General features: G+C 44.4%; 1 protein-coding gene across 1 annotated transcript in view; it reads right to left on the bottom strand.

Moving 5' to 3' along the window:
- Window positions 1-12,069, bottom strand: part of LOC140389763 (erythropoietin-like) — a 33,623-nt gene extending 21,554 nt beyond the window's left edge. Inside the window, exons 1-3 of the mRNA XM_072474263.1 lie at window positions 10,913-12,069; window positions 10,493-10,620; window positions 2,656-2,736 (exon numbers count right to left, since the gene is read on the bottom strand). Of these exons, the coding sequence (XP_072330364.1) occupies window positions 2,656-2,736; window positions 10,493-10,620; window positions 10,913-10,925 (222 nt within the window). The 5' untranslated portion in view covers window positions 10,926-12,069. The remainder of the gene's footprint in view (window positions 1-2,655; window positions 2,737-10,492; window positions 10,621-10,912) is intronic.
- Between the last annotated feature and the right edge of the window lie 523 nt (window positions 12,070-12,592).

The following is a 12,592-nucleotide window of genomic DNA, read 5'->3' as shown; positions in this document are numbered from 1 at the left end:
TTACCCAAGGCTACTTGCGACTCCACTCACAGCTACGTGGTTGAGTCTTAATTGCTCTCTGAAATGGTCCATTAAGCTTATCAAACCATTACAGAAAGGCAAATGAAAATAAAAATAAAACTGGTCTAGACCCGAGTATTGACCTTATCACCAGAAACAACCAAAGCATACTTTTCCCATTGCATCGGCATCTGGGGATATGTGCTAAATTTGGAAGAGCTGCCCATAGACTAGTCAAGCAACTGCCTGACATAGTTGTACTCAATAAACCAAACCTTGCAGGCAATGTCCCAGACTCCACCATCACTACCTTGGGTATGTTCTGTCCCACCAGCAGGACAGATCCACCAGAGGTGGAAGTGGCCGTCGGAGTTCTCTGGACCCCATGATGTCTCATGTCATCAGGTTAATGTAAGCCTACAAGCAAGGTACCCATCGGTGATTACCACCCCCTGCCCTCACCTCATCTGATGAATCAGTGCTGCTCCATGTCAAACATCACTTGGGAAGTATACAGAATGTACTCTGGGTAGGGGACTTCAATGCTCATCACCTGTAAATGTAAATGTCGCCACAGTCCTAGAGGATCATAGGCTGCTCTTCCCTTTGAGAGCTGACTGGTGGCGGTTTAACCTTAAGGTTACCGCACTTCAGGTGAGGGGGGAGGTTGAGAAGGCGGGGCCTTTATGAATAACCTCAGCCGGTAGGGGAATTGAACCCCCGCTGTTGACGTTGCTCCGCATCATGAACCAGCCATCCAGCCAACTGAGCTAACTGACACCCTAGAACCAAGAGTGATTTGGTAGCACCACTACTAACCGAGCTGGTTGAGTCCTAAAGGACAAACCTGTCACACAGGACCTGTAGCAGGTAGTGAGAGAGCCAACAAAAGGGAAAAATGCTTACTTGACCTCGCCCTCATAAATCTACCTGTCACTGATGAATCTGTCTATGACCGTATTGATAGGATTACCAATTCCTACCACATGCCTAGTGAAGATGGCCCCACCTTAACATCAAGGACGCTGTCCATTATATTGTGTAGCACGACCATTGTACTAAATGGGATAGACTCAGAGAAGATCTAGCAGCTCAAAGCTAGGAACCCATAAGGCATTGTGGCCATCAGCTGCAGCAGAATTGTACTGAAACGCAATTTGTAACCTCATGGCCCAGCAAATCCCTCAATTTACCATTACCCTCAAGTGGGAGACCAGCCCTGGTTTAAAGAATAGGAAAGCATGCTGGGGGCAGCAGCAGACATACTTAAAAATTAGATGCTAACCTGGTAAAGCTGAAGAGTAGATGTAGTATGTAATAAAACAGAGCGAAACAATCCAATAGATCAGATCAAAACTCTGCAGTCCTGCCACACCCAGTAGTGGACAATTTAACAACTAACGGGAGGAGGCAGCTTTCAAAAACATCCCCATCTTCAATGATGGGGGAGTCCGTCCAACATGTCAGTGCAAAAGACAAGACCATCTTCAACCGGATATGCTGAGGAATAATCCATCTTGACCTCCTCCTGAGGTCCTCACTATCTTAGCCAGTCTTCAGACAATTTGTTTCACGCCATTTGGTATCAAGAAATGGCTAAAGGCACCAGATACAGCAAAGGCTTTAGGCCCTGACAACAGCCAGTTCAGTTTCTGATCAATGGTAACCTCCAGGATGTTGATTGTAGGGGATTTAGTGATGGTAATGCCATCGAATGTCAAGGGGCAATGGTTAGATCCTCTCTTGTAGGAGAAGGTCATTGTGTGGCACGAATGAAACTTGCCACTTGTCAGCCCAAGCCTGAATATTGTCCAGGTCTTGCTGCATTTGGACATGGACTGCTTCATTATCTGAGGAGTCGTGAATGGTGCTGCATTGTGCAATGATATGCAATCATCCCCACTTCCAACCTTATGATGGAAGGGAGGTCATTAATGACGTAGCTGAAGATGGTTGGGCCTAGGAAACTACCCTGAGGAACTACCCTGCGGTGATGTCCTGGAGCTGAGATGATTGACCTCCAACCACCACAACCATCTTCCATTGTGCCAGGTATGATTCCAAGTAGTGGAGAGTTTTTTGCCTGATTCCCATTGGCTGCAGTTTAGCTCGGGCTCCTTTATGTCATATTTGGTCAAATGCTGCCTTGATGTCAAGGGCAGTCACTCACCTCTGACATTCAACTCTTTTGTCCATATTTGAACCAAGACTGTAATGAGGTCAGGAGCTGAGTGACCCTGGCAGAACCTAAACTAAGCGTCTGTGACCAGGTTATTGCTGAGCAAGTGCTGCTTGATAGCACTGTTGATGACTCCTTCCATCACTTTGCTGAGATGGAGAGTAGACTGATAGGGCGATAATTGGCTGGGTTGCATTTGTCCTGTTTCTTATGTACTGGATGCACATTGGTAATTTTTCACATTGCCGGGTAGATGCCAGAGATGTAGCTGTACTGGAACAGCTTGGATAGGGGTGCGGCAATTTCTGGATTGGGGATGTATCTATACCACATGGACTGTCACGGTTCAAGAAGGCAGCTCACCACCACCACTTCTCTAGATCAATTAGGGATGGTCAATGTGCTGGCCTACCCAGCGATACTCAGGTCCCATGAACAAATGTAAAAAGAAATATTTGAATAATTTGGGTACTTACACTTTTGGACCTCCATATTCTCAGGTTAAGGCCGGTATTTGGAAGAGGAATTGCATTTGGAAATTGAAATATCCGGTTACACTGCATGAAAAGACAAAACAGAAAACGCTATTGGAATCATTTTGATGGCACTGATAGTATAGTATGTACTCAGCAAGGAATTTTATATAATCTGAGTGCAAATTTGTAAAAGTGGCCTTTTGTTGTGAAAATGTTTCCTCTTAAATGTTCTCTTCTTCCCCAAGAACATATTCTTCCTTACTGGAGTATGGTTCAAATAGAGTCCCCTTTGGTATTCTACTCAAATGACTTTAATTCATTTCTAAACCTTGAAAATAGCCACTCCCCCCCTCTTTTTAGTGTTGCCCTCATACTTTCAGGGTTGATCCAAGGGCCGGCCAAATTGTGTTGATTCAAGAATTTCAGGGCCAAGAACATAAGACAGGCATGGCATATCCATGGCACCTCAATCATTTTCCCATGGATCTTCACTTGTCAGAGTCCTGGCTTCAATCAGAGGATCTTAATACCTGAACTCAAACACCCTCAGATTAGAGTTGCTGCTGTAGGCAGCGGTGACAAGGAGGCTTCAAAAAAGAAGTGTCATCTTTTACTTCAACAGGGAGGTTTCAAAGCTGTCGGCTTTCTGGATGTGTTTTGTGCACAGCAACTATGAGCTATTATTGCTGATATAGGCCTATTAGGCGTGCAGCAATAGTTGAATTTATGCCCTGTTTCCAGCTGCCAGTCTCTGTCACAGGATTGGACTGCACATAGAGCGTGATGGGCTGATTAAAATGGTTCAACATTGGGAAAATAGGCTAATTCAAGTCAGGTTAAGTGAACTACTTTACAGAGGCATTAATCACTTAGTCCACTCACAACAAATAGCTGTACATCACCAATAAAAGAGCAGTGAGTGAAACATTCTTCTAATAACCTGGATTAATTCACTAATATCATCAACAGTACTAATTTCCCATGCAGTGTAATGATCAAACATTATAAAACAGCCAATTGCGGAAGACATTTTCTTTGAACTGGTTTAGCACACTGGGCTAAACAGCTGGCTTTTAAAGCAGACCAAGCAGGCCAGCAGCACGGTTCAATTCCCGTACCAGCCTCCCCGAACAGGCGCCGGAATGTGGCAACTAGAGGCTTTTCACAGTAACTTCATTGAAGCCTACTTGTGACAATAAGCGATTTTCATTTTCATTCATTTCATGACATGAAGACACGATCACCAGTTCAATTAAATTATAATAATTGTAATCTTTTATTGGACTATTAAGTTTTCAGATATTCTAAATGGAACTTTTATGATGTGAAATATTTTCATAATCTGTTGCCCCCAAACTCTGAAGATTAATCTTGGCAGCTTTTGCCACCCCAGCCCAGAGCCATATCAGTGTTTCCATCCTCTTTAAAAAGGGGATTTATTTGTTACCGGCATCACAGTTTTAATGGTGTTGGATACTTTTAGGCATTTCACTCGCGGGGCAGTTATTCATGTATGTGTCTTGATAGTGATGATCACCAAGCTGTTTATTCATGGAGTATAACACAGCCAATGCAAAACCCTATCCTCATCTAACATTTACATTTCCAGCAAGCAATCAGGACTGGGGATTCTCCGTCCCACCTCACCTGGTTTCTGGTGTGGCACCCCCCCCCCCCCTGTCAGCAGCGGGATCCTCCATCCCAGAGCCGGCCAATGGGATTTTCCATTATGGGCACCCCTACACCATTGGGAAATCCGCGGGTGTGCGCGCTGCCGGTGAAGCGGAAGATCGCGCCGATGTAGAATCCAGCTGCAGGTCTATAACATAGTTTCCCTTTCCTAACATTAGGGTACTACAGCCAGTTGTAGTACCTGCACAGCTAGATTGCTGTGCATCATGTGATACAGAAACCAATCTCAGAATGGCATCTGCAGTATACCAGCCATACATTTCAACACAGACTGATTCCTATTCAACCGCATTAGGTACTCAATAGTCTTACAGGCTAATTAAACATCTCAGATGTCCTGGGTCAGTCGACAGTCTGCGCCTGGGAGAGGGAAGGGGGCAGGCGATTCTGGATCTGGGGGCATGAAAATGCATCTAGGATGAGCCACTAGTGGGCTGGCATTGAAAGGAATCACACTCCTCCTGATTCCACCAAAAGAAATTCCACAGTGACTGCTGCTTTTTAATAGTTCTCTTTCAACATAGAGTGACAGAACTTCTTTTCTTATTGCTCGACTGATCTCAGTCAAATGTTTATCCCTGGGATAAATACCAGGCCTGTCTACAGTTTACTAAATAGCTAATTCAAAGCTCCAATTATACTTTCAATTCTGCAGACAGCATATGCAATCTCTCTGGTTTCCACTCAGAGACAATCCCAACCCAATTATGCAGAAGGTATTAATTCAGCTGCCTAACATATGATCGCCTGAGTTTAGATTGCCAGCTAATATCTGAATGTAATTTATTTTCAAAGGTTCCACCAGCTTGGTGTGAATTTCTTGAATTCCTGTTTCAGATTGCTTCGAGGGGAACATATGGGTACTTTACTTGTGAGATCTGGTTGGAGTAAGTAATTCCCACATTGCCTGGTCAGCTAACATTTTACAATCTCACAAATTTGCGAGAAGTCTGCAACAAAATTATAGCTAGGCTATAAAGCAAGTAAGCAAAATTGGTAGTAATTATGTTAAAGGTCTCTATTGCTGTTTTCATAAACTTGTGACGTATACGTTTTAAGCAGGAGCTGGTTAGCTCAGTTGACTAGACGGCTAGGTGTGGATTGGAATAATGTCAATGACATGTGTTTGATTTCCTTTCCGGCTGAGATGGCGATGGGGCCTGCATCCTCGCCCTGCCCAGAGAGTGTGGAAGGCAATGACAAATCACCATTGACAAAATATTTCAAGAAAATGGCTCAGGAGGAAGCATCAACAGACAATGACCCAAGGACCTGCCTTTGGGCAAAGCACACATGACATGACTAATGATAAGCATATATTGTTACTTATATGCTCTTACAGATGTACTTGATGGAATTTTTGAACAAAATACTTCAGCATATGTATCCATATACCAGTACCCTGATCAGAAATATACTGATGGGCGGCATGGTGGCACAGTGGTTAGCACTGCGCCTCACGGCATCAAGGACCCGGGTTTGATCCCAGCCCCGGGTCACCGTGCATGTGGAGTTTGCACATTCTCCCAGATCACTGTCCATGTGGAGTTCGCACATTCTCCCGGGTCACTGTCCATGTGGAGTTCGCACATTCTCCCTGTGTCTGCGTGGGTCGCACCCCACAACCCAAAAATATTCAGGGTAGGTTAAGTGGCCATTCTAAATTGCCTCAAATTGGAAATTTTTTTAAAAGAAAAATAAACGTACTGATGGTTTTTGAATGTTGAGGATATCGATCCTACATAAAACGGACTTTAATTACGTTTTTGAAAGTTGAGGATTTTGATCCTGCAGGAACTGACTTTAATTAAGTTTGTTGAATTTCCAGTCAACATATAGAAGTATTTGGCAAAGTACTGTTATTTAAATACTTCATATGATTCATTCTACTGGCAACACTGGATGAAAATCAGCTGATAAACATCTGTTCTCTATTCAAACATTAGATTTTCAGTACGAAGTCTTACAACACCAGGTTAAAGTCCAACAGGTTTGTTTCAATGTCACTAGCTTTCGGAGCGCTGCTCCTTCGAAGGAACAGCGCTCCGAAAGCTAGTGACATCGAAACAAACCTGTTGGACTTTAACCTGGTGTTGTAAGACTTCGTACTGTGCTCGCCCCAGTCCAACGCCGGCATCTCCACATCATTAAATTTTCAAACAGTGAGGAGGAATGGTGCTCATTCTGCTAACCCTTCAGAACCACATTAAAGTTGTAATTATATTCACTGACTCCGAAGTGAAGTGGCGCAAGACTCCCTCTTGCAGGAAGACTCCGTACACTTTGCTCCAGCATTAGGTCAGGAGCCAACTTTGAATTCTGGTCATATTTACACTTAAATTGCAGTGTAATTGATGCAGTGTGAAATTGCCTCCCTGACGCTGCAGCATGAATGCATCTATAGGCTATTAAAATAATGGTTAAGAAGTGGTGAGGTAGTTAGTTGGAGCTGTGTTATAGAATAATTGAGTTTCAGCTTGTGTCCATGATTCCTAGTGTGCTGAGTAATTAATTGCAGATGTACCATCATTCCGAAGCAGGAATCGGAACAGAGACAATTTCACACAGTGAGCAAAAGAGGAAAACTATACATAACCTGAGCTCAACCACTCGCATTCTTACTGAAGGAATTGAGTGAGTGAGTGAGTGAGTGAGTGAGTGTGTGTGAGTGTGTGAGTGTGAGAGTGTGAGAGTGTGAGAGTGTGAGAGTGTGAGAGTGTGAGAGTGTGAGAGTGTGAGAGTGTGAGAGAGTGAGAGAGTGAGAGAGTGAGAGAGTGAGAGAGTGAGAGAGTGAGAGAGTGAGCAGGTCACTTGTTTGCCTCTTGGCTGCATATTGTGAGTCGATCAGAAGCGGGTTGGCGGGGGAGGGAATAAAATAAATAAGCTGTATTTGCACAGTATCTTCCCTGACATCGGAGTACCCAGACATGCCAATATTAGCATGCAATAATGTCAACACCACCTAAATTTAACCTGTACTTTCTGGAGTTGAGTCAGTAATGTGGATTATTCCCCTTCAGTTTCCTCCTCGCCTGAAGACCTGGGTTACGGCTCTGCTATGTCCATTTACTAATTGGCTCATCATTACTTTTCAGATATAAACCCAGGTAGTGGGTAGTGCTAAACTACCCAAAGAAATGAAGAGGGCCTGCTGGTGGCGGTAGTTGGGGGTGGAATCCATATCCAATTTAAATGTATTTTCACCTAATGCTGGCACATATACAATTTGCAACAGACTTGACCGGATGGCAACCTGGAGTGCGACGCCAAGGTGATTTTCTCCTGACGTATACTATAGTGGCTGAACCTCTGCCCCAGCTGGGACTGAGCAAACATAAGGATCAGAGCCTCATATTAGACCATCACTACTCTCAGACAGCAAGTGCTGCCAATAGTTTTGCAGTAAACATTTACACCCACTCTGGCCCTATGTTTTGTTTTTGTAATTATCCCATTATCACCTCCATTGAACCTTGCACTATCATCCATGTGTTTTATTTAATCATTCCTGCCCCCCAACCCATCAGACATTTATTCCTTTGTCTCCTTTTTCTCTTCTCATTTACATACAAATATACTTGCTTAATAAAATGTTAAGCTATGACATTTTCCAGTTCTGATGAAGGGTCATCAACCTTAAACTTTAACTGTTTCTCTCTCCACTTAAACAGTACTTTCCGTTTTTACGGCAGTTTATCTTACTGAAGTATTTTTTAAGTGTTGCCACTGTTGTGAAAAGAAGATTTGTGTATTTATGTACAAGCACACATTACTGGATCTGCTGGAATTCTGAACTGAAAAAACTGTAACTGGTCTGGCAGTTAGAGAAACCATTCTCATTTCAGGCTGGGATACATCATTCAGGGCTCTTATCTGAAGCCTTAACTCCGCTTCTCCCTCGAAAGATGCTGCCTGGAGTCTCAGTGTGTCCCAAAGTGCTTCAGGACAAATTAAGTGCTTGGATTTGGATGTGTTTATTGTCACGTGTACCGAGGTACAGTGAAAAGTATTTTTATGCGAGCGGCTCAACAGATCATTAAGTACATGAGAAGAAAAGGGAATAAAAGAAAATACATAATAGGGCAACACAACATATACAATGCATAAGCACTGGCATCGGATGAAGCATACATGGTGTAGTGTTAATGAAGTCAGTCCATAAGAGGGTCATTTAGGAGTCTGGTAACAGTGTGGAAGAAGCTGTTTTTGAGTATGTTCGTGCGTGTTCTCAGACTTCTGTATCTCCTGCCCGATGGAAGAAGTTGGAAGAGTGAATAAGCCGGGTGGGAGGGATCTTTGATTATACAGCCCGCTTTCCCCAGGCAGCGGGAGGTGTAGATGGAGTCAATGGACGGGAGGCAGGTTTGTGAGATAGACTGGGCGGTTTCACGACTCCCTGAAGTTTCTTGCGGTCCTGGGCCGAGCAGTTGCCATACCAGGCTGTGATGCAGCCTGATAGGATGCTTTCTATGGCACATCTGTAAAAGTTGGTCACTGTTACAGTGGTCTGAATTGTGGTCACTGTTACAGTGGGGAAGAAGGCCATTCAGCCCATTGAATCTGCACCGGCCCTCTGAAAGAGACCCCCCCACCCAAGTCCACTTCCCTACCCCGTATCCTAACCGAATTGTGGGAGGAAACTGGTGCACCCATGCCGACACAGGGAGAATGTGCAAACTCCACAGTCACCCCAGGCTGGAATCAAACCTGGGTCCCTGGCACTATGAAGTAGCAGGTGCTAACCACTGTTGGAAAGGTGGCAGCCAGCAACCTCCTACAAACAGCAGTGGTAATACTGAACTACGTTCTGTTCGTAATATTGATTATTGAGGGGAAAATAACTCCCTGGCTCTTCTCCCATAAGATCTTTTACACTCACTCAAATGCACAGACGGCCTCAGCTATAATGTTCCATCCTAAGGAAAGCAGCTCTGGCAGTGTAACACCTCCTCCCTCTGTGCTGCACTGGAACTTCAGAGATTTCCGTGTTGATCTCTCCGAAATTGGACTCCAGAGACGCCGGAATATGGCGACTAGGGGCTTTTCACAGTAACTTCATTTGAAGCCTACTTGTGACAATAAGCGATTTTCATTTCAACCTCCAACACGTAATCTTGTGTCTGGGCGGCCAGAATGGCACCCGCTGAGAAAACACAGCACAGCAAGCCCCCAGTAACAGCAGTGAAATGAACCCAGATTGATGTTGTTTGAAGGGTAAATGGAAATGATGACAGGAGAGTTGAATCTGGAGCAACGCCGCGTTCACTTTGGTCAGTGTCTCTCTCTCTCACCCCAGCGAGAATCAGCATCCAGAGAAGGAATACTTGAAAATAATGCCCAAATCTGGAAATATTTCTGTCGATCAAAATAGTAAAACGGTGTGACGCAGGGCACATTTGAAGTGGGAATAGGAAATCCGCTGGAACCGGGAATGATGGAGTTAATTGAACCAATATTGCTGAAGCAGCAGATGTGTCAGCCTCAGCTGATATATTTCTACATGGACATGTGCAAAGTGGGCGGTGCAGGGACACCACAACTGGGAGGGGCGGAGGGGTCATTGAAAGGGCCGGCTGCATGTGCCACTCACTCGCACCCCCTTTTGTTTCCCCCCGAAGCACATCTTGAATTCACTGAAATGTGAAGACGTGTCCGATCCGACCGCGGATTCCACGCTGCTTCCCTCACCTGGTTTGCATTTTAACAGCTGGCCGCTCCTAACATTTCATATATTTCACAGACACTAAAAACCCTATTTATTTTGGCAATTGCGTTTGAGCAAAGGAATGTAGGGCTTCCAACAATCCCACCGCTCCGGTTTATTTATCCGGGCTTTAGTTAACACATCCTAGAGAGCTTGGTGCTTTTAACAAGAAGTCCCTTTGCCGCCCCCTAGCCGCGCGGTTTGAGCCGGGGTTGTTGCCGGACTCTGATGGTGAACCCTGGCCACGGACACACAGGTTAACGAGCACTTTCTGACCAACACGTGCTGCACTTTGCACCCTTCCCTTCTCTCACCCCGGTGTCACTGAGGAGGGTTTGGCTCACTTTGCTGCAGGGTACGAATGGGAAACTTGAAAGGTGCGATTAAATGATTGGAAATGCACACCAGCCAGCTCAGTAACAGAATTGCGAGAGCTCTTACCGGTGCATTGAGCAGCTCCTTCGCTTCTCTGATGTATCTGTCCATTACGCGACTGTCACACAGAGGGCGTAACGGGATCATCTTGGCGAGTCTGGTCTGTACAAGGCACATTAAGAGGAGCAAATGACCTGAAAATCAGTATAGGAAGTTACAAGTAGCCCTTGATGCCACGGCAATGTATACTTTCAGATCAGTTTTTGTTGCTGCTCACAATACATTCATACTTTACAATCTTTCTCCAGGAGCCAACATTAACGGTCTAAATGAAACCGAAGTGCCTCCTCTTACTGAGTGCTGAGAAATCAAATTGCTAACGAGCAAAACGTAATTTTCTGGATGCAACTTTAACCTGTTAACGAGAGCAAACAATGAAATGCTTCATTATTAATGGTTAAAACATTCTGCAGGTAGGGTACTTACTACTTAAATCCATAACCAGCGGCTTCTACACTCCTCTTCTGTTATATGCCTTGATCCCACATGTCTGAATCTGTTTTCCATTTATATAGTGGGAGAGATATAAGGAAGAGTCCCAAATTTCGCAGTATTTTGTTTTACTTTCTGCAAATTAGAAAGGCGATTTGTCTCAAATCTTATCACTTACAGTAGGTTTGTTAGGCTTCCGGTTGTTCTATTAATTCTGCCTATCTGACAGCGAGTGACACCTCAGCAGATTCCGTGATCTCACTAACTTTCCGCCAACGTCAGGAGACGAGCAGAGATGAAAGACGTTCCCGCTTGTGTGATGCAAGTACATCCCGGCAAAAAGTTATAGGGACCAAGTTTAATATTCCGCAGGCTGCAGCAATTCGCTGAAGAACAGTGTAACTGATTTCAGCCCTCCACGCCAGCCTCTTAAGGATTTAATAGCTGGAAAGTCATGTCAACATTCGTTCCACACAATAACACATAGATTGGATATACTGGGGAATCTTGGACTGGGCGATGAGATCGCGTGCGAATTGTAACCTCCCCCACAATACATGTGTAGTCACTGCCTCACCGAGTCCTCGTGCAAATCAATTCTTTCCCAAGGAAGCCACTTGGTGTCGTAGCCAAGAGGAGTTCAGTTCGCTGCAGGCCATTAGGACAAGTGCTTGTCATTTCCATCTGCAAGTTGACACTTGCGGTCTAAGAACGAATGAAACGATTTCACTGTTAGCTCGTTGGGTGGTAGGAACTCAATATCCCAACCCGTGGCTCCAAATGTTGCGTTTACATCTTGTTCACTGCCAATTCATTAAAATGTTATCCCTTCAGTTGCTGCTAGTTAGTGAAACAGTCAACACTCTTCCCGAGGTGACAGTCGGAATCCTGCAAACATCCTCCGGTGAACAAGGTTCTTGCTGGGGGAAATCACCACTAAAGTGGGCACACGAGATTAGGAACACTGTTCACGTGGAATTCAAACGTCAATATGGACTGGCTGTAATTTCTATCCAACTCTCCTCCTCAGGCCATGCGATGCTCTGTCTACTGGGGTTAGGGAAGAGGACGTTGGAACGTGTACTGCGAATGACCACCTACCTGAACGCAAAGGTCAGGGCTCAGCAGCTTGTGTTTGGACCCTCAGCAATTGGGAGATCCTCTTTCGCGATCTGGCATCTCGCTTACACTTGATCTTTGCATTGAAACAAAAAAAACCGCTTCACAGCAATTCTAAATATTCGGTGTATAAGTACACTCAAAGTGTAAAAAGTAGGGCAAATGATTTATTGTGTCCCGCTCCTCCTCCTCCTCCTCCTCTTCCCCCCCCCCCCCCCCGAGACTTGGAAACAACCCATTATTTTATTTGTCTCCAGAACGTCTCTATAAAATTAGTCGTTGAACTGCAAATCACCCTACACGTGGTTAGTATATAAATTCATGGGATGTGTTGTGAAAAGTTGTGAAATGCCAGATCACTCAGAATGTATATTATTTACAGGTTGGAAGTAATTTCCTCTTCCTACAATATACATAACTTTCCAATTTCTAGACTGCATGTATTGATGGCATTTTCATATTTCATGGATTAAATTACATTTCTATTAATGAATCTGATTTTCCTTTAAAGGCTAGATGGAAGGATCTAACACATTCTAACCTACTTCACACAGC

Source organism: Scyliorhinus torazame, chromosome 14, assembly GCF_047496885.1.
Source record: "Scyliorhinus torazame isolate Kashiwa2021f chromosome 14, sScyTor2.1, whole genome shotgun sequence".
NCBI classification, from domain to species: domain Eukaryota; kingdom Metazoa; phylum Chordata; class Chondrichthyes; order Carcharhiniformes; family Scyliorhinidae; genus Scyliorhinus; species Scyliorhinus torazame.
This window is presented reverse-complemented; position numbering and strand designations above follow the sequence as displayed.